Genomic DNA, 26326 nt, shown 5'->3' on the forward strand with positions numbered 1-26326 from the left:
CTGTCTTTTTACAGGATTGTTTATATGAATTAAGCCAGTGATTTATTTTTTTTTCCCCCCTGTTTGAGACCAGTGTTGTAAGAGAAGTTAAACATACCAAGAGCAGTATGGATTTTGACCTCAAGCCTTGAGCAGGGCAGACTTACGGGTTTGGGGTTTTTTGCATGGAGAAGCCTTAAACTCACTGGCTGATGGTGTCCAGCAGAGAATAATGTTCTCCTGAAAGCACCAAGTGCTCCAGGGGCTGTTGGGGCACGGGTTGCATGGGACTGCCCAAGGCTGCCACCTTCCCTCGGGAAAGGTTTGGGCTTATGCTTTTTGCCTGCCAGATTTTTCAGTGTGGAAGCTGAGCCCCCCGGAGTGGTCTGGGGCAACACAGCTATGTTTAGGAATATCCTTCTGTGGCTGAGTTTATGAAGGCTTATGTAGATTAGGGTAAAAAATTTATTTTACTCCTTGCCTACTTGTACATGTTAGCCCGGACATCTCTAATGCGATAAGGCAAGTTGTGTTTTAGAATATTACTGGAGACAAGTGAAATGAGGTTCACTTGCAGAGTTTGTCTGAGTGTCTTTAGTACCTAACTTCAGTGCAATGTATGAAGCTCACTCCTTTGCTGCAGTTACTTCTTTAAAGCCACAAAATCCCTATTTCCTACTTGAGACTTTATAAATCTTTACATATAATTAATGTTACAGCTGTTGGTCATCATAAAGTGTTAACTATAGAAAACTGCTTTCTCCTGCAGTTCCGTACGAAAGGTGAACATAAAGGTTGACGTTTTCCAGGCATGGTATCTGCCTTGAGGAGAATTGGATGGGATGGTTAAAATCCCCTCGCGTGTTTGACTTGAGACAAGTGCAGTTGAAAGCCTCATGCTCCAGGGCACAGGTCAGCTTGCAACCAAATGAGAAATAATATTTGCTATCCTGTAAATACATGAAACTCTCTGAGAAGTGTAATACTGGCTGCAGTGACATCTACGGTGCTGTCTTGGATGAACTGCTGCTTTGATACCGTTCTGGTTTTTTTCCCAGAGAAATAAAAATATTTTAAACCATGTTATTTGCAAAAAGTTCTAATCAGAATGTTTCACCAAGGGAAATGAGCCAAGTTTGAAAATGAAAGCTTGACATAGGCAAGTCCTCTGCCAAGGAAAATGCAGGCGTAAATCTTGAATACTAAAAGCAAGGTAGGATTGTAAAATGACTCCAGCGTCTGGAGTGGATCCCTTTCTGGCATCAAAGTGCACGTGTCTTCAGAGATGCCCCGTCTGTGCTGCTCAAAGCTGATGCAGGTGGTGCTGGTGGTGCTGTTACAGAATCTTGTGGAAAGAGATATGGCAGATCCTCAGAGAAGGCTGTGGAGGGATTGCAAAGGGGCACCGGGCTGCCTGCGTCCTCTCATTCAAGGGTCTTTGCATGTTATTATTCATTGATGTGTTTTACAGCACTCAGGTGTTTTAGATGCCTCAAATTCTGACTGTGTTCATATTAAATAGTGTGAGACTGGTGCCAGCTGAGACTGGAGATACTTATATATATATATTTAAAAAAAACCCCAAACATATATATACACACATTTATATTTATATGGATGGGGTATTGCTTTAGTGCTATAGAGAACCTCAGATGTCTTGGCATGGCTGTCAGGTTTCGCCTGTTCGGGGTGTGACTCGCGTGGCTGCCCCGTCTCACTCCGTCCCCTGCGATAATCCTCTCTGTGCCTCCACGAGGCAGCGACGCCTCTTCTGCTCCCGACAGCCGCCGCCACGCGCCGCGGTCTGTGATCACCGCCGGCCGCCTCTGGTGTAGCAGGGCCCGGGCACTGCAGTGGTTTTTTGGTTTTGTTTTTGTTTTTTTCACCAGGGTGGTGCTTTCTGGCTGGGTTCAGCAGTGAAAAGAGCCTGACGTAAACGCGCGTTCTCTCACGGCATCTCCGCAGCCCTTCTCACATCCCAGCAAGCTCCTTTCCTGGCACCCCCGGCTGAACGTGTCCCATCACATCACCTGATGCGCTGGGTATCGTCTGTTAGACACTCTGGGTTGAAAGATCTGCCTCTCAGCAGATGGCTTAAGGCAAAAATTCTTGCTCTTTGATGGATTTGAGGTCATCAGTTTATCTTTCCCAAATTTAGAGCATGCTATCGTTAAGAGGTTGCAATTTTTTGAGCTTTTGGTTAATTAGGTATCCCTGAATTTAAAAATCATAGAATTGCAGAATGGTTTGGATTGGAAGGGACGTTTAAAGATCATCTAGTTCCAACCTCCCTGCTGTGAGCTGGGACATCTTCAACTACTAGACCAGGTTGTCCAACCTGACCTTGAACCCTTCCAATGACAGACCATCCACAACTTCTCTGAGCAACCTGTTCCAGTATCTCACCATCCTCATAGTAAAAAATTTATAGGACCCTTAAGAAATTTTCTGGCAATGTCTGAAGGACCATTTGTTTCTTTCTTAAACCTTGTATTAAGAAAACGTTGATTCTGTTATCTCCATCGGTGTGACAGTCCCATTGTCATTTCCAGTGGCAGGGATGTTGCGAGCCCCCTCGGGGACAGGGGCTCTCCTTGTCCCAAGGCTGTGTCACCCCTCACCCTGCAAAGCCCTGAATGTGTCCTGTGCACTGAAATGTTATTAGTGATGAAAACCTCAGATACCAGGTTTCTCATGTGTGGGTTAAGCTGAGTCCAAGAGTGCTCCTGCAGCCCCTTTTAGCACTGACTCTATTTAAACAGCGTAATGTATAACTGAGGTCTGTGGGGACTTTTCATCATTGGGCTCTCCTCTCCACAGGCCATCAGCTGCGTTAGCCAGAGTCAGAGCTATGAGTTACAGAGCATAACCGATCTCAAAGGATGAGCACAAAATACTTGTGTTGTGGTTTAGATGTTTAATCTAGCTAAAGTAATAATATCAGAAGGAATCCTAATTTGAGAGTTAATTTTTAGTATAATCTGATATTCTGGTGTTCTCCTTCTTCGTTCTATGTATACGACAATCTGCTTGATGATAGAAGTATGGGCAGTGATGTTGTTTGTAGCTGCTGTTGCCCATTTCAAGCAGCTTCTCTGCATCTGGATTAAGGCCCTGAATATTTTTAACATGTAGATATGGTTTAGGTACATTATTGATGCAACAGGAGTCCTGTTGTGGTTGTGAGTAGGATTCATCCCGAGGGTGGGTCTTCATTCCCCATGCAACCCTCTAAAGAGATTATTGCTGTAAAGCACAGTTAATCCGCCGCAGGGGCCCACGCGGGAGATGATGGGAGATGTGCTCACACATCCGAACCATATGAGCACAGGCTCTGTCCTAGAATACCCCCTGCAGTGCTGGAAAGTTTAGGGTATGAATATGGCAAACTTGCAGAAATAATGTTATTTTGCAGATTTCCTTCTGGTTGCAGGTGTTTGTGGGCTTGATCCTATCAGAGACTGACATGAAGTTCCTTCTGCCCAAGAAATAGAATAGAAAAGAATATTTTCAGTGGGAAGGGACCTACAGTGATCATCTAGACCAACTGCTGACCACCTCAGGGCCCATCAGATCTTTGCGCTTTCTTTGTATTTTCCAACTTTGCGTTACCGACTTTTTACCCCTGTCACACTGCATCAGCCTTCGTGGCTGCAGATAATGCGAATTTTCTGAAATTAGATGTTGCTTTCTCAAATTTTGATTGTGAAGTTGTAATTTCTGAGCAACTCTCTGCGTTGTGCCGTTGGTAAGCTTTTAGTTCCCCCAGGAGACACGCTCTGCATGTCGGTTCATGTTGCTGGCTTGTAGCTAACCTTATGCTTTTGCCTTTTAAATAAAGTCAGAATTGGTTTGGTTTAAAATAGCTCATAGAAGAGATTAAGTCCATAGAGCAATCGCTTCCAGCCTGTGTAGCAGTACTTATATCATCCAGGGCTGTTCAGAAGGTAAATTAATCCACAGGGAACAATCCTAAATACCTGATTCAATGAAGAGTTTGCACATGAAACAGCTTTAGTGTAAAACAGTGAAAATTACATTTAAAATGAACACAAATTGACGATTAGAAAAGAGGCCAGCAGGATTTATTAGCTTGTTTTTCTTTTTTTTTTGTTGCTTCATTTAGAGAAAACTTATTTTGACACACAGTTATTTTGGCTTTCCTCAGTTTGATGACTGATTTCAGCTGCTGATGTTTTTACAAAGATTAATTAGACATATACTGAGATAAGTTTTTAAAATTAATGGATTTTAATGGATCGGTGGATTATTTTTTTCTGTAAATAGACAACATAGCATGCCTAGCACTGCAGACCCAGACATTGAAATGGAGATTTTGTAGAAAACCATCTCAAACCTTTTTCTCAATAGTAAACAATTTAAGGTAACAAGAGGAATCTGTGAACATATGTTTCTTGTTCTTATCTTATTTTCTGAAAGTGTAAATGTGTTTACCTGACAGCGAACCTATGTTTAAATGCCAACAAACAGATACCGGTTCTTAGCAGTTGCATGTGTTGGTTTAAATTTCAAAATATGTTACAAACAACTAGATTTTGGAACACTTGATGAGATGTGAAGATATTGATCCCACTGCGTAGACAAGAAACCCAATACTGAGAAATAAAACGATAGAAATAGGGGTAGAGGTTGAAGCTACATGGAGCTTGTTGGGATGGATAAAGAACAGGCCCAGTAAGAATTACAGGTCTTGATTATTTTTTTTTAAATGATGATTTTGTGATTTTAGATGTAAGCAGTTAATTCTGGTTCTTATTATAACGTCGTTTAACATGTATAATTAAGCCAGATTAGTCCTTGGTCATTGAAGTTCCTGGTTTTGCAGGGGATAGAATCCAGCAGTCTGCTTGGCACCTTGGTAAGGAAGAGTCATCCAGAGCCCCTGGCTTTCAGTGTCACCACTTTCATATTTTGTCAGGTCTATAAGGCAATTTCTGAGAATTTAAATAGAATGCCTAATGTTAGGCAGTGAAATTATTCCTGGACTCAACATGTAAACAACTGGCTAAAATAAGTAGTTCTCTGCTTCTGGATGCGTTTAGAAAAGCAAACAAAATAACCCTTACCCATTTGCAGTTAAATGGTATCTTCCTTTAGGTGCTCTTTGGCTGGAACTTCTTTTCTAGGTGGCTTACTCTTAAAACTTGGCATAGGAAAAGCTTTAGCCTAAAAGCATGTGAGTCTTTGGAGTAATTTACTGTTTGTGTTTATCAATATAAAAATTAACGTGGTGCTGTTTGTTAATGAGGCAGCATCTCCCTTGCTTCAGGAATGGGCTTTTGTGAAGACAAGTAGGCTGCCCCTGAGGAGACATTGCAGTGTGATTTGTCGTGCAGACAAGAAGCGTAGATCCACGCTGTTGTTTCCAGGGACAGATGGCACAGAAATTAGCAGAGAATTTGGACTGGGAAAGGTATTTACCATCACTAAGTGAAAATGACGGGTTTCGGTGAATTTAGCAAGTAGATCTGCAAGCACAGGGTGCATCTGGGGCTTCCAAATATTCAGGGTCGAGTTGAATTTCAGGGTTTTGGATAGCAGTGGAAAAGTGTGTGATTGGGTCAATGAGAGGGTAGTGAGCTCTGGTTTGTGATCTCTTCTCCCCCCCCTTTTCTTCCTTTGTCTGATTCTCTGCCCCCACCCCAGGTTAGGGAGCAGACAAGTTTGACACACTCAGATAAGCTGGTATGGGTGTTGGGACCTTCTCTCAATGACTAAGAGATCTGATTATGACCTTGAGCGAATATGTGAGAGACTTAAGATGAAAGGAAAGTCAACAGCCCGAAGGGAGTTACAGTCAGGGGATAACTGCATCAGAATCTAGAAGAGAAAATACCAACGGGGAGAAGATGTTAGTGGTGTGGATCAGTATAGTGCTGTCACTTCCCAATGTGAAAGTCAATATAGCAACAATCCTGATCTGTAAAATGAAATAATATAAGGGAAATATGTGTGGATTACAGTTAAAGCTTCCTAAAAACCTGCTGTCAATCAAATGAGATATCTGGTTCAGTTTCTGAACCAAACTAATCCACGAGAGCTGGTTGTTCATGCGAGTCAGGTGGGGGCTTTCTGTGCCTGCAGCTTTTCAGTGTCAGACATCGCAAGGTTATAAACTTGTGCAAACGTTCCCCGAAAAGGTGGCGACTGTGATGCAAATTAAAAGATATGAGAAGCACTGCTAATGTTTTTTCCTTAATAGTTTCTGCTCTTTCTGGAATTGTGTATTCGAATACAATGCTGCACATAATTTTTAATACTCTTTGTGATTACAAATGGCTTTTAACAGTATGAGCCAAAACATTATAGCCTAAATGTTCTTTTAGAAGTAGTAAGCAGAAACAGTATCATTAAACTAAATTCCATAATCGCTGATTTATGTGAATGTGGAAAATATGATGAACATCATTTTTGGCTCTTGCATTGCACAACTCGGTGTAGAGCAGCGTGTGTGCAAGCCATTCTTTCTTTGTTACTCATTTTGTTTATAATTTCTTCCTTCAAGCTACTTTGACAAGCTACTCCGAAAATGTGGAACGCACTAAATATGGAGGGGAAAGCAGTAAAGAACTTGGATCTGGAGGAAACCTGAAACCTTGGCAGTCCCAGAAATCCAGCATGGACTCCTGCTTATACCGTGTGGATGAGAACATGACGGCCTCCACCTACAGCCTGAACAAAATCCCAGAGAGGAACCTGGAGACGGTCCTGTCCCAGTCAGTGCAGTCTATTCCTCTTTACCTTATGCCACGGCCAAATTCAGTAGCAGGTAAGAAACAAACGTTTTTGCCTTTAGGTCAGAGCGAGACACAGTACCTGCATGTCACAGCTTTTTTCATTATCCAAAGAGAAATCTCCTTTCTGGAGTCATCATCATTAAGCGTGACAAAAGTTGTCTTTTTGTCTGACTTAACTGCTTCTAAATGTAAAATTCCTGTGGGGAAAACTGGCTCTGATGATGTTTAAATGGTTATTTCAGCAGTCTGTGGTCCCTTTTTTTACCAAATTGTACAACTGTAATATTATTGGAGAATATGTTTTAAAAAAAGAAAATTCTTTGCTGTCATTACAACGCAAATAATCTTGAGTTTAAAGTACCACATAATTCCAAGACATCGCAGCCATTTCTACTATTTCAAAAGGATTCGCTGCAAGTAAAATCAAATGTCTGATCTTCTCTGAAGATCTTAAGAACTTTGGAGTTCAGAGAATTATGCTGCTTTCTGTCTGCATAAAAGTTGCTATGGAACCCATCTCTCTTGGTGGACTTGGCCCTGAATGTCTTAGCACACACGTGTGCACGCACTGGTTTGGCTTTCGCAGCATCTGGGATTTGCTAATGACTGATTTTTTTTTGTTTTGGCCTACCATCAACATTTTCTTCCTTTAATTTTATGTCTGCTGTTTGAAAGATTCCTAAAGATGCTGTGACATACCTTACTGATGTCTCTTAACAACATGCTAAGTTTCCCCCTGAAGTTGGTAACAGCAGGACAGAAACAAGAGATAGGATTAAAAATATTAAAGTTTTACTGAAAAGCTGCTTGCCTGGAATTATTCTCCTTTGCTTTGCTGCCCCATATATATTTTTTTTTCTTGCTGCGTAACTTCTCTGGGGTTAACCATTCTGTTGAGGTGGGCTGTGTCTGTCTGTATAGACACGTGGAGAAATACAGACTTTGTCATTTTGTAGAGTCCCTGCAGGATTCTCCCGCTGGCTGGCAGCATGAATGTTGCTTCAGAAAGTCCGGACTGCCTGGGATATTGTCTGTTCAAACAGCATCTCTTGGCAACCCAGGCTGTGTTGCATAACTAGATTTCCTTTTTAATCCCACTTTGGACAGTCATAGGACTAAAAGCGATGTAGAAATGAGATTTTATAGATGCTAAAATATGGGTACCCTAAGCATGGAGGTACAACAGCATGTGCTACTTAAATTACATCTGAAAGACTAAAAACCTGGGATTTTAGAATGGGAAGAGGGGCTAGAAAAGAAGTGGGAAACTCGGCTTGCATAGCCTTGTTCCTTTAGGTTCATTTCTTATAAATGACACTGTGTAAACACTTTCAAAAGAGAACAGCGTAAGCCAGGTACCATAAATTTAAATACACGTGGATATTGATTTAATTGACTTTGGAAGCTATTGGCTTGCTTGATGCCTTTAGAGCATCAAGAGAAAACTGTCTAGCAAGGTTTGGGAACACCTTTTTCCTTCTGGATGGTTTTGTTTTATGGGGGTTTTGCTGCTTTTAAAGTAGTATGTCAGCTAACACAGTTCATGTCCAGGATAAATCACTGTGCCTGTGACTATGGACAAGAATACAAGACTCGGCTTAACCTTTTATCATCAAATGATCACGTTATCTCCTATAAGTTTACGGCACCAGAAAATTCCATTTTCTAAGTAACAGACTTGTATGGGTTTTCCTCCCCAGACTAGTTAACCTCGTTATCTGGGTACTTGAATGATGGGAGAGGGAAACCAGATGTAGTTTCATGGTTGACTTAAGCCTATCTGCAAAACATGCCATTGCCCAAAGAGTTAATCCTGCACTGTCTGCCAACTCCACGTCCTTGCACCAGCACTACACATTGAGTAGCCATTTGATGAACCAGATGAGTAGACTAGTCTGACTGAAAATTAACCCTTCCGGAAACATGTATACTAATTCTGAGCCACAAGTTCACTAGCGTGGAGGCAAAGCGTGGCTGGGAGTGGGGCAGAAAGCTGCCTTTCTTTTAGTGGTATTCCACATTTTAAGGTAATCAAGAAACCACAGCTTTGCTAAAACAGACCGTTCTTGTCTTTTTTTTTCAAATGCAGTTGAATTTATATACAAACAGTCTATTCCTGGGAACGAAAGCATGGCAGCACTTACACCTTGTGGCTTTTTTTCCGTTTTCTTCCCTTTTTTTTTTTTTTTCTAAGGTTCTCCCTGAATATCTTCCAAAATGGCACAAAAATGTTCTTTCTTAGAGCAGGCTTACAAACAGCAATCACTGCTGTGTAATGCATCCCTCACTCACTGAGCAACTTACAACTAGAAGCAGTTCTTCCAACACATATTGGTCTCGTCTTGCACTTCGTTGCATAATACTTCTTCAGAAACAGTTAAAACCACTTTTTTTTTTTTTAGTAAATACTTTCTCTTGGAAAGAAAACAAAACACTGCAGGCTGTTATGTACTGTAAAATGCCAAAGTGGGATGTTAGATTTGGTAGAGCACGTCTGGGTCTTGGTAAATTGCTGAGATTTGTGGGTTAGCGTATGTGTGATAGGAGATTTTTAAAAGCCCTCTTGTGAAAGCAGTGAGAGCACGTCTTTCACATGGGCTCAGTGGAGGCACGTACGGGGAGCACTACTGAGTGAGGTACTGCGTGGAGTATCGAAGTTGTTAGGCAATTTTCTGGTATTAAGTCGGAAGCAGCTGTGAAGGGCACTGCTGTTCGCCCGGGCAGCGAGCGCTGCAAAATACTGACTTGGAAAAACTGTGCTGAAGAAGGGTCGGAGCAAATTATTCCTCTTGCAGTAGCAGAACTTCAAGGTCTCCGGGTCACACATAACTTATGGACAGCAAATTGTTCACAGCTTGGCTGTGAGGTAAAGTGCTACTAATATATTAGAAGAAAATTAAGCAAAATGTGAGCATAGTCTCTGTGCACTAATACCGTGTTTCAGGGGAAAAAAATCTTAAGGAAATTCAGGGACCAGAGCTGCTAGTTGTTTTCTCCTAATATCCCACATAAACAGCTCTCAGTTATATTTAAATTAGTGCCGCCACACTTCAGATCCAGCCCCTCTCTAAAGGCAGTGGGGCAGCTCAGCCGCTGAGTCCATTCCACCTTCAAATTTCATCAAGTCTTTTCAAAGCTAAAAATTCAATTCAGCTCCTGAAATTGGTTTCGTGCACCATTTGCAGACTGTCTTTATAAATGCAGAGAGGAGCCTAGCCTGTCTCTGTATTGTCTTTTTTGTCTTTTGATATAGAAAAGGTATTTTTTATCTCCATAGGGAATCTTTTAAAGATCTCCTTATTGAGTTAGTGTTTCTCTTGCACTTTTTTTCTCACAGGTTGGTGGAGCTAAATATTCTTTCAGCATTTTTTCGTTATGTCTCTCTGGAATGCCAAGGTCTTTCTACAATCTCAAGATTTTTTTCTATTTTCTAGATAATACTATTTCTGCCATTTTACGTATAAAGTCGCTATCAATTCAAAAAGAAAAGTAGTTACCTCAATGTATTCCTCTTATCCTTAGAGTGAATGCTTGTGGCCACAGTGCAGCCTGAGAAATTTAGATTTTCATCAGCTAAATTGCATAAAACCAGCTGGAATGAAACGGCTGTATAGCTTTCATCTTGGAAACGGAAACGTATCCCACTCCAGCTAGATGCAAGGAGCAGTGGTCCTTCGTGGATATTGGCCTCGGTTTCTCATAGTCTCTTGGAGCTGGAGAAGATTTACCTGGATTTACCCAAGATTTTTAATACTGTGCTTTCAGTAGCTTATAATTTTAGCAAAGTTACACTGCTTGAATTCAGAGTTTTAATATCAGATGGCTGAATTTTCTGAAAAGCTTTAGCGTAACCGTTCAGCCACGTTGGACGGGAAAATAAGGGGAAAATGCAGTGTTTTGCTGGAGGGGAGTTCTTGTACTCACTGCAATTGAGAGGTCCCAGCACTTCCAGCTTTGCCACTTGGGCAGAGCTGGATTTCCTTGCTGTTACACTGCTTTTGTTAAACCCCTTCTTGAGGCTCTAAATTGGAGTAGATTCTTGTAATGGTGTTGACTTCAGTGGTCTGAGACCACTTGATTTACAGGATCATCATATTATTGGGGAAATAGTTGTAAAAAGCAAGTTTAGTCCTGGTAGCCTTTTACTTAACTTGAAAATTCACTCTGTTTTGGTAAAATGTAAAATATTATCAGGTTAGAACCAGCATTGGTACAGATAAGAAAAAGTCACCTTAACATTTCAGGATTTTAAAGTAGTATTTTAAATCGGTTTTGCACAGGTTAAGTGATTATATTTTCTGTTAACCTCAGGTTACAGCTCAAATCCTTTTTGCATTGGTTTAGCCAATGCTATATTATACTGTATTAACTTAATGTATGTGTGGGGGGAAACCTACAAAACAAAAATTTTCTTAGTTCGAATTAAGGAAATTCCCTTCCCTTCCTATGCAGTCCGGATCGGCAGTGTGGGGAGGTCTGTGTTACCTCTCCTGAATACGGCCTTTGCAGTACAGAGAAACTTTGCTTCATTCTTCCAGGGTTAACAGCAATTTTTCTTGCTGTGTGGCATTCAGAAAGCATAACCCAGTAATCACCAGTTCTAACCAAAACCCCAAATCACAAAGCTTTAAAACAAGAAAAGAAGAAAGGCAGGAAATGGAAGGGAACAAAGAAGTGGAGTCAAGGGAACGAGTGTCCATGTTAGGGGTGATGATGTGGGAAAATCTCTGTACTTGAGCTCGCACAAGCCGCGTGTGCACCAGCTGTAGCACGGGCAGGAGCAGCCGTAGCAAAGGGCCAGTGCAGAGGGTACAGAGCTGAGCTGGAAATCCTCCGTGGTTATGGTACCCAAAAAGCGATTAGAATTCCCTTTTTTGTTGCGTTTATCTGTTCTCCGGTGATTTGGGTGACAGTTTCAGAAAGACGGTCAGGAGTTGCCAGCAAAATTCTTTCCAGAAAACCCCAAAAGTAAAAGAACAAGTGGTCGTTACTTCCATGGGGTGCAGAACTGTTTACCTGTCAGGAGAGATGGTGTGTGCTCCAAAATGAGAGAGGGCTGCAACTTTGAGAGGTTATGATCCAAGGAAAAAAAAACTGTAAAAATAATCCCGGGTCTTCCAATAATTCTTTAAAACTCAGTTTTACAGTTCAACCCCATACAAATCCATTTGCTTTGCTGTTTTATTGTTCCCAGAAACGGAAAGCTTCAACTGCATTTTCTTCCTACCCCGTCCCAGGCAAACACGCACAATAATTCATTTTCTATACTTCAACATTTTTCATGCTAATCGTCAGAAGACAACTTGGCATTGGAATTGGGCATTCAGATTCTTGAATGAACACAAATTTCTTAGGAAACTTTGCATTTCGTGTACACAATGGATGTCTCATTCTGTTTCCATTACCCGTGAAATAAAACATGAAATCTTGTGTTATTTAGACCACATGCATGTTTTATAAGGTCTGTTTAAATGTTAACAGAGAATTAAAAGGTCCTTATATAATACTAGCTCCTCTCTTTTTTCTCTTGGAGAATATGAAATAGCAGCAAATATATTATTAGTTACTAACTTTAAATTCTTTATCCATTAGAAAAGTGTATTGTTGAGGGTGAGGGCAGGGTTTGCATAAATGCCTATAAATTATGTCTTTTTGAGAACATGGTGAGCAGTGGTTCTCCTGGGGAGCATCCTGTATCCCAGTAGCTGGCAGCTGGTCCTCTAAGGGTGTTGCTGGCAGAGATCTGAGTGTCTGGCAGACCTGCCTACCTCTGCCTGCACCACACGAGGCAAAAGCAGGTTTATAAAATGTGAATTGAAAAGTGTGACTTTCAGAACAGCGAATACCTCTCTCTCTTAAGGTCATAAAAATACAAGGTCAAGCAGCAGTGTTTGAGCAGATGATGAAAGTGATTGGAAGAAGCTGATCATAAAAATGGGTTTTTACTGTTGGAATATGTTCCTATTTTCCTCTGTCCCATGGTTTCCCTGGAGGAGTCTGGGAAAGGTCGTGTAAACAGGGCGAGAGCGGTGACCGCATCTTAGTGACCAACCTGTGAGATGTGAAACCGCGGTAAGGCCCATTGAAGACCACACGGGAGGAAGCAGAGCAGAAGCTTTTTCAGAATACCTTTAACTCTGCCCGAGGGAAGGAGAATTGATACCAAAATAGCACAGAGAGAAATGGGATGTTAAACGGAATGCACTGCAGCAGGGGGAAAGGAAGCTCTAATTAGACTGGCCGTAGAGCATGTGCTTTTCTGCAAGCCCTGCAATGGTAGCTGTGTTGCAGTGTAACAAAAATCTGCACCTTTTTTTCTATTTTTACTTTCATTATGGGGAATGGTTAAACTCTGAATTAGATGCAACTCTTCATATGAATTATTCCGAGAAGATGAAATGAAGATGCTTTGGATAAACCTGAAAAACTTTATGTTGTCCTGTTTGTGTCTGACCATTTCTTGGTAACATAGACCAGATATCCAGCTAAAAATTAAGTCATTAAAGCATATTTATTAATACAGCTGTAAGGAATCTGAATTTGGGGTACGTAGAGAACACCTTGTAATAACACAATCTGATCCCTGCGTCAGTCATGGCAGGCTTGAATCCCGAGCAGGAGCAGTGACCCCCCCCACACCTTTTCCCCATCTCCTCCAGAAGACCCAATGTGCAAAGTCCACCCCCTCCCTGTGCAGCTGGATACCAATTTTACGTCAGGTTGTTTCGTGTTTGTTGTTCAAATAGCACATTGAAACTGTATTATCTTCCACTATTTGTTACCATTTCCTTGGGAGGATTGCATCTGCGGTATGTGAATATTATTTTTGAGGAGGTACTTTTTTTCTCCCTTGTGCTTTATCTGCAGTCACTGTGTCTTACTATGTGTCTTATTACGTAGGATAAGGTTCAGAATTTGGGTTGAAGCTTTCAACCGTTTAATATTATATTTTCTAAGATAAATTGATCTTGCATAATTTTTGAAGTATTGAAGCATATTCTCAGGAAAAATTACTTCTGGTTCCTCTGGCCTTAGATCTCTTTAATTATTCCTCAGTTCTAAATCAGGAAGATAAATCTCAGTTCATCAGCCTGAGAAATGGCAGGATAGTTGTACAGGCAATTGCAAAAATAACCCATCGCAAAATGTAAAATGGATCTGGCCACTCACACTGACTGCAGTTCATTATGTACAAGTCTCCTCCGTTGCAGCTGTAAAAGATGATGAAGGTGGGAAGAGAGCCTGGCTTTGGGCTGCTGAGGAGTCATTCTTCACTTCTTGTAGGACCAACAATAAATCAGGCCACTGGCCATGGTCGTGCTTTTCTCTGGCAGCGCACAAAGTTCACTCCTGCAAAACATCTGGGATTGCATCTGGCTTCTTGTTTCACAGACAGGACAGAGGTTAAAATGCAGACTCTTTAAATAAATCGAATAAAAAGAAAGAATAGCAACGGGATTGCAGTTCTTCCCAGGAAATGAAACAATTCTTCTTCCAGGAGCACATGTATTGTAGGGACTCAAAAAAAATTCAGTTGTTGTTCGCTTCAGAAACTCCTTTCTGCCTGTTGTGCAGCAGTTAGAGCCATCGAGCTGCCATCAGAACAGCCCTTTGCTGGTTTGGAACTAGCAGAGTTGATGGTTTTTCTTGATTTGTAATAAAAGACTGACCGCTGTCGTACTGTAGACCTCAGTTATTGGGGGAGTGCGAGGAACAGCTCTCGGGCTTCATTCCTGTCTTGCTCACCAAAACCTACATCCTAGACCATTAATGCAATCTTGAAAGATTGTTCAGCCCTTTGCATTAGAAGAGATTTTTAATTACACAACTCAACAAATGCTGGCAAAATTATGTTCCTTGGAAATCATCTAAGTCCCAACATTGCTAACCCTCCTTCTAGCTGGTAGCTAAGGCACTTTCTAAGGATGTCTCCAAAGTCTGGCCCTGCACTAACAGCTGTGGTGACCAGTGGTCCATCATTTAAGCTCCAGAAATTTTGGCTTCATGTTGAAAACCTTTTCCTGCATCCTAAGTAGGAAAATCCTGCAGCCTGTAAGTAGGCAGTAAGGAGAAGATAGGAATGATGGGAATGAGGCACTGGGCTCTTTATCTGTTAGCTGTGGCTTTTATGTAAGAGATGAAATATCACAGGATTCCATTCATCTGAAGCTATTCTAAAAGCCAGTTTTGAGGACTTAAAAAGGAGGGGGGAAAAAAAAAAGAAAGAAGACCCAACAACACAACCTTTTAAAAGCAGCCTACTTGGAAGAAAAAAGTAGAACAGCCAATATTGCAAAACGAAGAATATACCCATGCTGGTTTTTAGCCTCTATTTGGTTGAGCGGGGAGATGCCATGCTTGATCAGACCAGCTGATAGAATTTGAAAAACTGGGCTTCAAAACCTGGGCATGCTCTCACAGTGAGTCTCTTCATCAAGTTTTTTTCCATAAAGTTTTAAACAGGCACAATTAGTGCTGATTTAAGGAACCTACAGGCTAGTTGTGGAGCTGCCACTAGTTGATGCTTCTGAAACAGTCGACTAAAACAGATCACATAGTTCTTGAGAGTCAACTACGGTTTGGGCAGTAGAGGTTGTGTATGGCGTATGATTTGTGCCTCTTCAGAAGAACAATTTGGCATTTAAAATCCTGTAAAATTAACAGGAGGCTCTGTGCTGCCCTAGAGTATTGCAGGTCCTGCTTCGTGTGCCTGTGGTGTGGTTGTAGGGCAGTATTTTCTTGGGGTGCACAGGATTGGCCTGTATGAGGGTGTTTTCCTGAAGACTGCAAGTCAAAAAAGGTTTGCTAATCATCATATTGTAAAACTGATTCTCTATGCAAGGACTAATGCGATTTAAAAAAAAAAAAAAAAAAAAATTTACTTCAGTTTTTTGTTCATGAGTAATTGGGCAGGAAATAATTTTTGGTTTTAACAGTTGTGACATAAATTAGAAAAACGAGCCCTTATGTTTGTTGCTATATTGAATGGTCTTGTATAAAGAAATGAAATTACCAGCAAGATTAACATTTCTGGTCATCCTTGATGGCTCTGTATGTGCCTGATAGAATTAAAATTGGACTGGAGCAGGACTGAATATGGAATTTAGAGGGAGGAAATGTTGTCCTGCAGCAGCTGATAGATATATATAGAGAGATATATATACACACACACACTCTGATAGATATATATATATATTTATATTTAGCAGCAAGGCCAATATGGGGAGTTTTGTTTTCTTTCCTTTTTTTTTCAGAGGAGCAGGAGCATCTTAACAGGGTAACATGAGCTGAATTAATGAGAATATTTAGCAGAAGTCAGTAAAGAAGAAGTGTGGTGTCTTCACAAAGAAACAGTAGTTCTTTCAGCCAGCAAGTTTGTTTATTGTATGCGATGAAGCCTTGGCGCAGCAAAACTGCTGAGCTCTGTGTGTAACGCATTAATAACTCCCATTCAAGGGTAGAAGATATGCCTGGAAAGGGTGATAATCCTTATCCTGATTTAATGATCTGCATAAGCTTACTGCAGTGTCATTTACAAATATAAAAGAAAAGCATTCAGATGTTGATTTTTTTTTTTAAAGGGGGTCTCCTTTGCCTGAATATTCCCTTTCTAAACTCTCCCAGGATCAATTAGGGCTGTTTCTGGTGTGGATTTTGAGCATATACTAAATGCAGTAGCCGGTGCTAAGCAATCCTGGGTGGCTGCTTTTTATGTTGTTGCCTGACAATCAACTGAAGCGAAAAGGGATTTTTATTTAACAGGAAAGGATTATCTATTAAGGTCCTACTTCTCACGAGCAAGTCGGCAGCCACGTGTAGCTGCGTCAGACGTCCCCGCATACGCGGGCTGACGCTGGTGTGGGTGGTGGGATGAAGTGGGAGGGTCTTGACCTGCCTGACGTGGGACCAGGCTCCTGGGCAAGCGTGTGGTTTGTGTCCCTGGACTGGATACCCCCGGGATACCTTGGGTCTGCCCGTGGTTGCTGCAGTGACGTGTGCTCTTCCACTGCAGCTCCCCTGGCTCAGTCACGCTGCAAAAAGTGGACATAAGTTGCCCACGTTTTTATGCAAAAGGCACATTTCGTTGGCCTGTGCCACCATAGTATAAGTGAAGCCCAGAGCTGAATGCTGGCGATGCTGGGAGCGGGCTGCAGCAGGCTTCGTGCTTACGGAAAATAACTTACAGCCCTGCTAAAGCCATTTCTTCTTAATTGCAGCATTTCAGCCCTAATCTGCTCCTTCACAGTGAACATGTAATCACCTTTATGAGAGCAGAAGAGCATGAAGGACTTCTAAAAACAGACTTTGATGGTTTCATCTCCTCTTTTTCCCTCGCTCCTGTTGTTTACCTTTTGTCCTCTCTCTGTCGCTTTCTTTTTCTTAAAACTTACATGGAGTGTTCAGGCATTGAAGAACAGCATTTAAAATTGCTGCCAAATTTAAGCCCCTTGTCCCCAGATCTTCTTACAATCTCTGATTCTTGCTTAGTTTTTGTCCCCAGCCCTTGTTATAGCCTCTGATTCTTGCTTAGTTTTTGACTGCAACACGGTCTTGTAAAGATTTTTATATGGTTATTAGACGTTGTGTGAAAAAAAAAACCGTTTCTCTTAGTTTTGAAATTTTCTGCCTTTCAGTTTTGTTGAATTATTGCATCTTGTGTTGGGTGGCAAAGAGGAAGGATTCAAAGTCCAGTGCCGTGAGCTACTCTAGAGAGCTATATCAAAATACTTACCCATTTCACAGCGAAGAATTAATGTCAGCTTCACAGGCAGCCTTTGAAGAAGTCATTTAATGAATTAGTTCAATTTAAAATAATAATCTTGTTATAGTAATTGACCAAAAACAAAAGAAAAAAAAAGCAGTATCGGATACGGAGTACTAGGCAGCCCAACACTGAGCAGCATGATTTCCATTGCTAAATGTTTACTGTGAACTTTGGAAATGGTTATCAGAACAAGAGCAGAACGAGTGATCTGGAAAGACTCTTTTTAAGTTTTCTGTTTATAATTGGGAAAATAATTTCATGCAGTGGAGTTCTAATTTCTTCGTTTTATAATATTCTGTAAATTACTTGGCTGAAAAGGTTTTGACGTGGCAGAACAGTGGGTAAATTCAGATGCAAGTGATCCAAATTTGTTTTGTTTAAACCACATTTTCTCCTGTCTTCCAGTCTTCAGCAATAAAAAAAAATTGATTGATGCAGCTTTGTGGCCAATGTTATCTCTAGTCATTCCCCTTTGATACGGTCCAGAGGCATTTCCCACTGAACCATGCACCACCCATCATGAAATTTGATTTTAAAAATATTTGTGATCATGGGGCACCTGTGGAAAAACTTAAAAACTGATTGCTGGAACGGTCGCTGTACATGTCACATCTTGGTAGGAAGTGCCACGTGAGAGGTAACGCTTGAGACCACGGGATTTGGAGAGAAGTACCTTCAAAATCAGGCTGGTTGTACCCTTTGTGCTTCTTCCTGATTTGCTGTGTTTGCTGTCGTGCCCTGGGGGTCACTGCTCCTAGCTCTGCCCTGTAGAAGTAGCCCAGTCATCTGGAGGTGTGTGCTCGGCGGCGGGACGATCCATGTGCTTCAGTTGAAAAATGAAATAAAAAATAACTTGTGCTGTATTATCTGCCAGTTTCTGAGAGAGAGAGAAAGTTTCTAGCTGCAGTTTCTGCTCCAGCCACGCTTATTCATGTAGTGATGGCACCTTCAGAAGAGACCAAGAAATTATTCCTATTTAATCTAGCATTGTAAAGAAAACTAAATTCTTCCATGAGCAAGTAACGTTGGAATGGTAAAGTTATCTTTAGTTCAGATAACATTCTTCTCATTTATTCATGTCTTTTTGCTGCTCTGTTGAAAGTTTAATTTTTCTGCCACTAATTCTGGCTTTATGAACAGGTAAATATTAATATCCAAACTAAGTAGCTCTAAAATAATTGAAGAGGAGATTGTGGGCTTTAACATAAAATACATTATGAAGTTGTCTTTACATAGTAGGAAATGTTGGCTGCCTCTGTCAAGCTTTGCACACATGGGATTGAGTTTTGTGATTGGGAGAACTTAGATCATAAGAGACTCCATGTCTCCATTTTCCATGTGTCTTTTCTATTTATGAACATCGACAGGAGACCAAACCAGAGCAAATACTGATGGGGCACGAGAAAAAGTTACCAAAACACCTCGCTAGGGGAAATCAGACTTGGTTCATCTTAGCCGTGTTGACTCGTCGTAGTTACAACTCTGTGTATTTTGTTTAAAAACCAAAAAATACAATAACCAGAGTTTTAGATCTGAAAGCCAGGTGTGTGATGTAGTTGTTTGCTTTCTTGTGGCAGCCACCAGCTCAGCCCACTTAGAAGATCTGGCTTACCTGGACGAGCAGAGACACACTCCGCTGCGGACCTCCCTCCGGATGCCGCGGCAGAGCATGGCCGGCGCCCGCGCACAGCAGGACCTGCGAGGTAGGAGCACGCTGGAGGTGTCGGGGCTCGCCTGTCACAGGGGTGGGAGATTGTACAGCAGCCTCTTCGTCCCCTTCCTTGTGAAAATGCTGGAGCAGGACTGTTTTACGTACAGGTATTAAGCGCTGCCTCTCCGTGAGGATGTGGACCAGTCTCCTTTATTTCCAGTGTCCTTGGTGGCACAGACAGATTGGAGGGGGACAAAAATAAATGAAGTACTGAACTAAGTACTCCTGCCTTCTGTCTGGTGGTAGCTGGCTGGCTGGTGCCCTGCTTCTCCATGATCAGTGAAGTGCCATAGGTGTAACATTTTGGGGTTGCTTTTCTGGGGTGACTTAGTCTCTGGTTTGCTGTATGCACGCTGTATGTAGCCATGGTGTAAAGATGGATTATAGAGGAATCATATTACTGAATTGGCCCAAAGTCTGAGCAGCCTCATTTTTTCAGGAACATGTGTACAAATCAGCAAATTGTACGTTAAAACCAGGGTGCAATATTGCAGCCCCTGCACCACCTTCCAGAGCTGCTCTGTGCCCTGAGGCAGGGTGATGGCCACCTCCTCTGTGCTCAGCTTGCCAAGGGTGCTGCCCTCCCTGAGCCCGGCGACCACGTCTGGCGTGATGGGATGGGCTGTGTGGGCCTACAGACAGCCTGTGACTTGAACCTATACATCCACCCCTACATCACATAAAGATATTCCTGCAAAACATCCCTAAATTCCTCTCCCTCATTGCTCCCCTGCCACCCCTCATCAGTCTTTGAGCGCCGCGGGGCTAATACTTTGATAGTTTCTAAAAAAATGAGAAATTTTGATGGGCTGATACGTTTTTCTTCTGTTTATTGAACCAAAATCAAAGGATTACAGCCTGTGCTTTGCAGTTTTCAGCGTCCCACTAGAGAAGGAGCCAAGCACAGGGTGTGGGGCCACCATCCCCATGCGTCCCTCTTACAGACGCTCACAATGCCGGTATTCAGGCAGCCCTTTGACTTCTGAAAGGCCTTTTGAGAGGGAAAATTTTTGTGGTTCTTGCTGGTGAATTCCACAAAAAAGACATGAGCAATAAGAAGAGGAGCCAGGCCTGACATTTTTAGTATTTTGTTTATTTCCAGGCAACTCCAGCTAGATTCAGCCCATGTTCTTGGGGTTTCAGCCTACCCTACAGCTTCCATCCCCCTTTTAATCTGAGCGCGGTCTTTGGCTGCATCCTCAAGCAATCACCTGCAGCAGATCACCAGGTTAATGCTTCATCCCCATCATTTGTCATTGCACAGATGAGTAAATGGCCAAGAAAGCTCGTTTTGGACTTTTTCTGGACATTGCTGTGCCATGAGACTAGTTTGTTCTCCCCTGTATTGAGGGAGAGGGGTTTCTGTTGGCAGTACATTAAACTTTCTTTTCTCTGGAGTTCTTTTGAGCAAGTACCCATCATCCTCAGGTAAGGAAATCAGGAGCTGGAGGGTGCCAGGTTGGGTTTTCTCTCAGCACCACGAGCACGACCTGTTACAGCCTGGTTGGGATTTCTACCAAATGCACAAGCCCCAAACTGGAAGGAAAAAGTGGTTTTGTGTCACTTTGGATCGCAGTCTGTAATGAAATCATATTGGCTGGTGAGGCAGTTATAAAAATGTATTAGCAGGCAGTAAGTGAAGAAAGCAAAGTTTGACAGACAAAATTTCCATATGTTCGAAGGGAGCAGCTTGCCAAGGCTTCGTAATTTGCAGTGATTGCATCCAAAACATTAAACTTTTATTGTAGGAACAGAATCAAATTGTTTTCCAGACACACTTTTAAAAACCATGTAGCACTACATATTTTCTTTCTTCTTTTTGTTCTTTTCTGTTTTTGTGAAGGTTGCATGAGAATAGCAGCAGTGTTTCGGTTTTTTGGAATTTCTTGTGATCCTAGTTAAGGTGCCATGCTAGTTTTAAAAAGAGAAGGAGAAGAAGAGGATGTGAAAAAACCCAAACCACCACTATTTGGAAATATTTTCATTTAATTGAATATGTGAGGGGTTTTTTTCCCCCAAAATACATGTTCCAGATATTACTGTGAAATTGCGTTGATCTGGGCTGTTATAATCACCAGCTCTTTGTTCCAACTGGAAATCCTAAACTTGGGTCTTAACTTTAATATCTCTAGTCTCAGCACTGGGCTGAAACAGCAAAGCAGTTCCTGGCGCTGTATCAGGGGGACACGTTACAGCCCACTGATTTGTTCCCAGTGTTCAAGATTCCCAGTGCAGAGAAACTAAGTGGGAGACGTCCCTGCTATTTTTTTGTTAATCAGTTGTTTTAACCAGGGGAGTAATATAGCAATCCCACAGGCTAAGAGCATGACAAGTATTCGTACCAGTGGCAGGTTTTTAATAGGATGGTGAACGCAATTTTTGCTTTTACTATTTTCAGCCAGCAGGAGTTGAAGCTGTTCAGGGTTGCCATAACCCAAAGTACAAGATGATGGCTGTGATGTACCGTGGAGCAGGAGCCAGATGGCAACCAAATTATATGGTATTAGAACACCCTGACTGTTGCCATCATGATTGTTTTTCCTCCAAAAAGCAAATGTCAGCGCTGATGCAGGGTGTGAAGAACCGTGGTGTTTAGGTGAGGTTTGGAGTGGAGGAGAAGATGGCTCAGCCTCCACCAATATATTGTTTACCAATATATGCAATATGGCAGTAGCGTGTTTTCCTTAAACTGTCTTTTATAATTTTCTGGGGTTTTTTCCCTCATGGTATGTGTTTGATACTGTCACTTTTTGGGTAAGAGAGTTTCACAAACCCCTTAAAAATGCTAAAAAAATAGTTTAGCCTTTTTAGGCACACAGTCTGTGAAAAACAGGCACTGGTTTCATCCTGATGGATGTATGTGTTTAAGACAACATTTGAAAGAAGTTGCAGTCTAAAGCACGTAAAGGAAATAACTCAGGCATTTGGCTAATTTATGGGTTCTTATTTAACGAAGGACACAGCAGATGCTGATTGATACGGTGTTATTTAGAACCCCATTTCATTGTAATAAATATTAAAACGCTTCTCACCTGGGCTTCCTCTCAACACACTGGCAATATCCAGGCTATGGAGCTTAGCCCTGTAAGGGCTTTCTTTGGACAGCAAGATGTATCTTCCACCAGGGGATACTAAAATGGCAACAGAACGCATCTAGAACAAAATGTAAAACAACTAATGAGCTGTGGATGCTGATTGCCAAAGTAGCCGAGAAAAAAATCCTGTTTGCAGAGAGTGGAGTCTGTAAAACAGATGATTTCTAAACAGGCATTTTAGAGTCTTCAACAACTAAAATAACTAAAAATTCACTTTTTGTAGCAGAGGGTGTCCTATGTGGTAAAGCAGAATGGGCCTTTCTCTGACTTTGCTCCTGCTTGTTTTCAGCCCAGTGGCTTTTTTTCAATCATGAACATAATACAACCAGCTTTGGTTTGATTTAATTGAAGTTTTCAGCCACAAAAAAGAGCCAGGATGGGTATGGCAGGCAGTGTTTCAGCCTGGGATTTGAATTTATTGCTTGGGCTCTACAGAAGTTGCATAGTATTTCATCAACTCTCATGAAAATTTTATGCTACCAAACCTTGGTCTGTCCCACTCCACACACTAATTTCCAGGAAAAGTACGGGTTTAATTTATGTTAAGATGTTATCAGAAGTTCTGGGTATTTCTGTGGTACTCTGGCTTAAGTTCTATAAAATGCTTCATTAAAAAGGAATATAAAACCCAGCAAGTGTTTGACAAATTTTCAAGGATGGGAAGGCAGCTTATTCTTATACTTTGATTTTCACAAGTACTAAAGTCAAGTGGGTGATAAGGTTCATCCAAAATGCGTGCACACATCCTCACCCAATACTTCTGAACCTTCTTACCCTCTTTCTCAGAGCCCGTTCTGTTAGCTTATCCTTTAATTAATTTCTGCCCCAAATGTTGAAGCTCGGGTGCAGCCTTCCTTCTGTCTGGATCTCCTTTCCTTGTGATGTGGGGTATTTTTTCAACTCTTTGAAGAGAGTTGAAAAATTCTCCCAGAGCTTCAGGGTCTTGCCACAGGTTTGTGCCTGGGGACCACTGGCTGCTGAGGGTTGTAAAATAAATAGTAACAGGGGAGGATTTTGGCGTCATTCAGCAGACAGTATCGGGAACTAATGAGGATCTGGCACATGGCTTGCAATTAGTCGATGGCAGTCTTAAATTATTCATAAATGTTTTTGACAGTCCAGCTAGGGAAACATTGATGCTGCATTTGCCTTCCAAAGACAGCGTGGTGAAATAAAATGTCTTCTGCTGGCATGTGGAGGTGGTTTTGGTGGCTTGGGGAACAAAAAAAATGTTCTCAGCACTCGTGTCCAAACCAGTGTGGCACTGAGTGTTTTCTTAATGGTGAGATGCTGACCAGCATCCCCCGCCCTTCGGGAGCCCTGAGATTACCAAGCCTGAAGCTGTAAAATGTCTTGGCAGGAGAAGAGGTTTGCTCTGCTGTGGTCAGTGACTGGTAGTGTTGGAAGGTCTGGAGAGGCAGAAGGATTGAATATAGGTAGATAAACGGGTATGTCTCTTCTTGGGGTTTTGTTAAGCCTTTTTTAGGACAGGATATGCTATTCCCAGGTGACAATCAAGATGTGTATATTCATGTCCACTCGGATAAAGACCAATCTTTAGGCTGTTGTGGTCAAAGGTGTAGGCGTCACACAGCCTCCAAGCCATCTGCACCTCTGAAAAGAGACCAAGATTTGAGTCCAGGTCTCCACCATGTAAAGCAGGAGCTTATTGGATCCCATGGCTTTTATATTTAATCAGCCTTTCTCTGAATTAGCCCCTGAGACCATTTGGTACCTGTTAGATTTCTGGCTTCTAGAAGAGTGTTGTTGTACATTTTCACTCACTAACATGACGTATCACGTATATACACGCACGCGCAACTAAAGCAAAGCTGTAGCTTATCAAGCACAGATCTTAGCTTGATGTTTTCCAATTGAAGTTGTTTGGTTTTTTTAATTTAATTTTCTATATTTAGTATTGGTGTCATAATGCAAACAAAAGATCTCCCTTGTCCAACGCACTGCTGGAACACTTAATCTGCATCAGTCGGATCACTGCAGCTGGTTATCCTGGCCGTGTCCGTGTGCTGCTGCTGTGTGATGTGCCATCCCCCGGAGGGGAGCCCATCAGCCCCGCTGAGGCCCAGAGCCAGGCTGGAGCTGCCACAGCTGGGAGCTGGGATGGGGACATGGGGTCGCACGGCCCCGGGGCTGCCTCATCCCCTCCCACCAACAGCGATTTTGCTTCTCCGGCGTCTTCCCGTGCCAGCACATCCCGCTGCCCTCGCGTGACAGACCCCGGCGAGGGGAATCAAACGAGCTGCCAGTGAGCTCATGCAATTCAAAAGTCATCTCCACCCTAGGATAAATTTAAAGCACATTCATCATTTTCAAGTGGGAATAAAAATACAGCTCCTGTCTGCAGCATTTTCTGTATCAGTTAAAGAAACAAAAAAGGAAATTCAAAATACCTAACATTTTCAAATACAAGCTATTTTCCTTAGGCATATCTGATGCAACATAAAATCCCGGCCGCTGTATCAGCTCTGCTTTAATGGATCCGCTCCCTGGTCGGGTCTGTGAAGGATTTCAAGGTGATTTGAGCTGTGGGCATCAGTTCAGCGGTTCCCCAAGGAGGGTCCCGGGGTCACATCAGAGTCGGGGCACGGGGCTGGGGCGGTGCTGGCGCAGAGCCTCAGGTCTGGGGGGAGCAGCACTCTGCTGCTGCTGGGCTGGTCCAGAGGCGGGGAGGGAGGGTGGGGGCACTGGGAGGGAGCAGGCACCGGCGTGGTTTGTAGCTTCCAGAGGGTTTCAGAGCTTGACACCGCACGCTGCTCTCTTCAAAACCATGTGGTTATATTTACGGTGAGATCTTTGGGGTGGCAGCACATCTATAACCTCTTCCCATGCAGACAAAGCATCCCACTGATGTAATTTGATAAACTGTTTTCAATGAGTTTAGTCCAAAGTCTGTGCAGTAGCATTATCTGTACCCCTGAGGGGTTCAGGCCAGACCAGGAGGTCTGCGTGGGGATTAAACCACCACCTGCATGTCCACAGCGGAGGGTGAGCGCGTGAAGAAATGACAGATGTCAGCAGTTGCTGAATATTTGTGCTCTTTAAGTGTCTGAGAGCTTTTAAAACTTCAAAGAAACCAAACAGTCTCCACTGGAAGCAGCTAATGTAAATGATGGGAGTGTGATCGTGCCAAGAGATAACACTGAGCAAACCAATAAGTTTTTTTTACTTAAATCCTTCTGCAGTCCTGCTTGGGGAACTCTCCTCTGCAGCTTCATGAGATTTCTTTTAAAACGTACTATGAAGGTACCTAGATTTTGTATGGTTGTTTTCATTTGCAGTGTGCTGTGTGATCTCAAAACAAATTGAATTCAACTTCTGTGATCACAGCTCAGATTTTCCACAGTTTACCATAGCAGCTGAAATATGTGTTGAATGTTGAGTCCAGTGTATGTCTTGCAGTTGGAAGGTGTGTTCAGAGCTGGCATACCAGGTCCTGGTCTGAAATCACGTCCCACAGTTGTAGCTCCATCCACATCACGTAGCCCTGACTGGAAGGAATTATGGTCTAAAATTCAAAGTTTGTAACTAAAACACCCAGTGTGCCTAACCTCCCCCTGAGTGGGAATCACCTGCTGTCTTTGTGGCCAGCTTCTGAAAGTTTTTAATTAAGAAACCATCTTGGTGGCAAAGTGGGAAGATCCAGCAACTGCCTTTGCCAGCACCAAGTGCTTCCAGCACTTTTTAGGGTTTTTTTTAATAGATCTATGCGTATCATCTCCCAATTACAGATCTCATAGGCAGAACATGCCATATGAGTTGATCTTTCTAATAGCATCTTTGCACCAGATCTGTGCATAGTTGTTACTCTTTTTAGGGGTGTGTTCCCTAGATAGCTTGTGCTAAATGGAAAGAATGGCAAATACCCTCTCCCTCCACTCCCAAATGTTCCTGAAAAAGTTTCAAGGCAGGTTTGGGTTTAGTTGTACATTTTATTATAATCTAATGCATAAAAAAATGGGAAAAATAACATGATCAGTGTCCACGGGCTTAGGTATTG

General features: G+C 42.2%; 1 protein-coding gene across 12 annotated transcripts in view; it reads left to right on the forward strand.

Annotated features, from left to right (window-relative positions):
• Positions 1 to 26326, forward strand: part of TANC2 (tetratricopeptide repeat, ankyrin repeat and coiled-coil containing 2) — a 291017-nt gene that overhangs the window by 191956 nt on the left and 72735 nt on the right. For all 12 annotated transcript variants that reach the window (XM_074849345.1, XM_074849347.1, XM_074849348.1 and 9 more), the window contains 2 exons: positions 6506 to 6769; positions 19080 to 19205. In XM_074849345.1, the coding sequence (XP_074705446.1) occupies positions 6506 to 6769; positions 19080 to 19205 (390 nt within the window). The remainder of the gene's footprint in view (positions 1 to 6505; positions 6770 to 19079; positions 19206 to 26326) is intronic.

The sequence above is a fragment of the Strix aluco genome, chromosome 24 (genome assembly GCF_031877795.1).
Source record: "Strix aluco isolate bStrAlu1 chromosome 24, bStrAlu1.hap1, whole genome shotgun sequence".
NCBI lineage: Eukaryota > Metazoa > Chordata > Aves > Strigiformes > Strigidae > Strix > Strix aluco.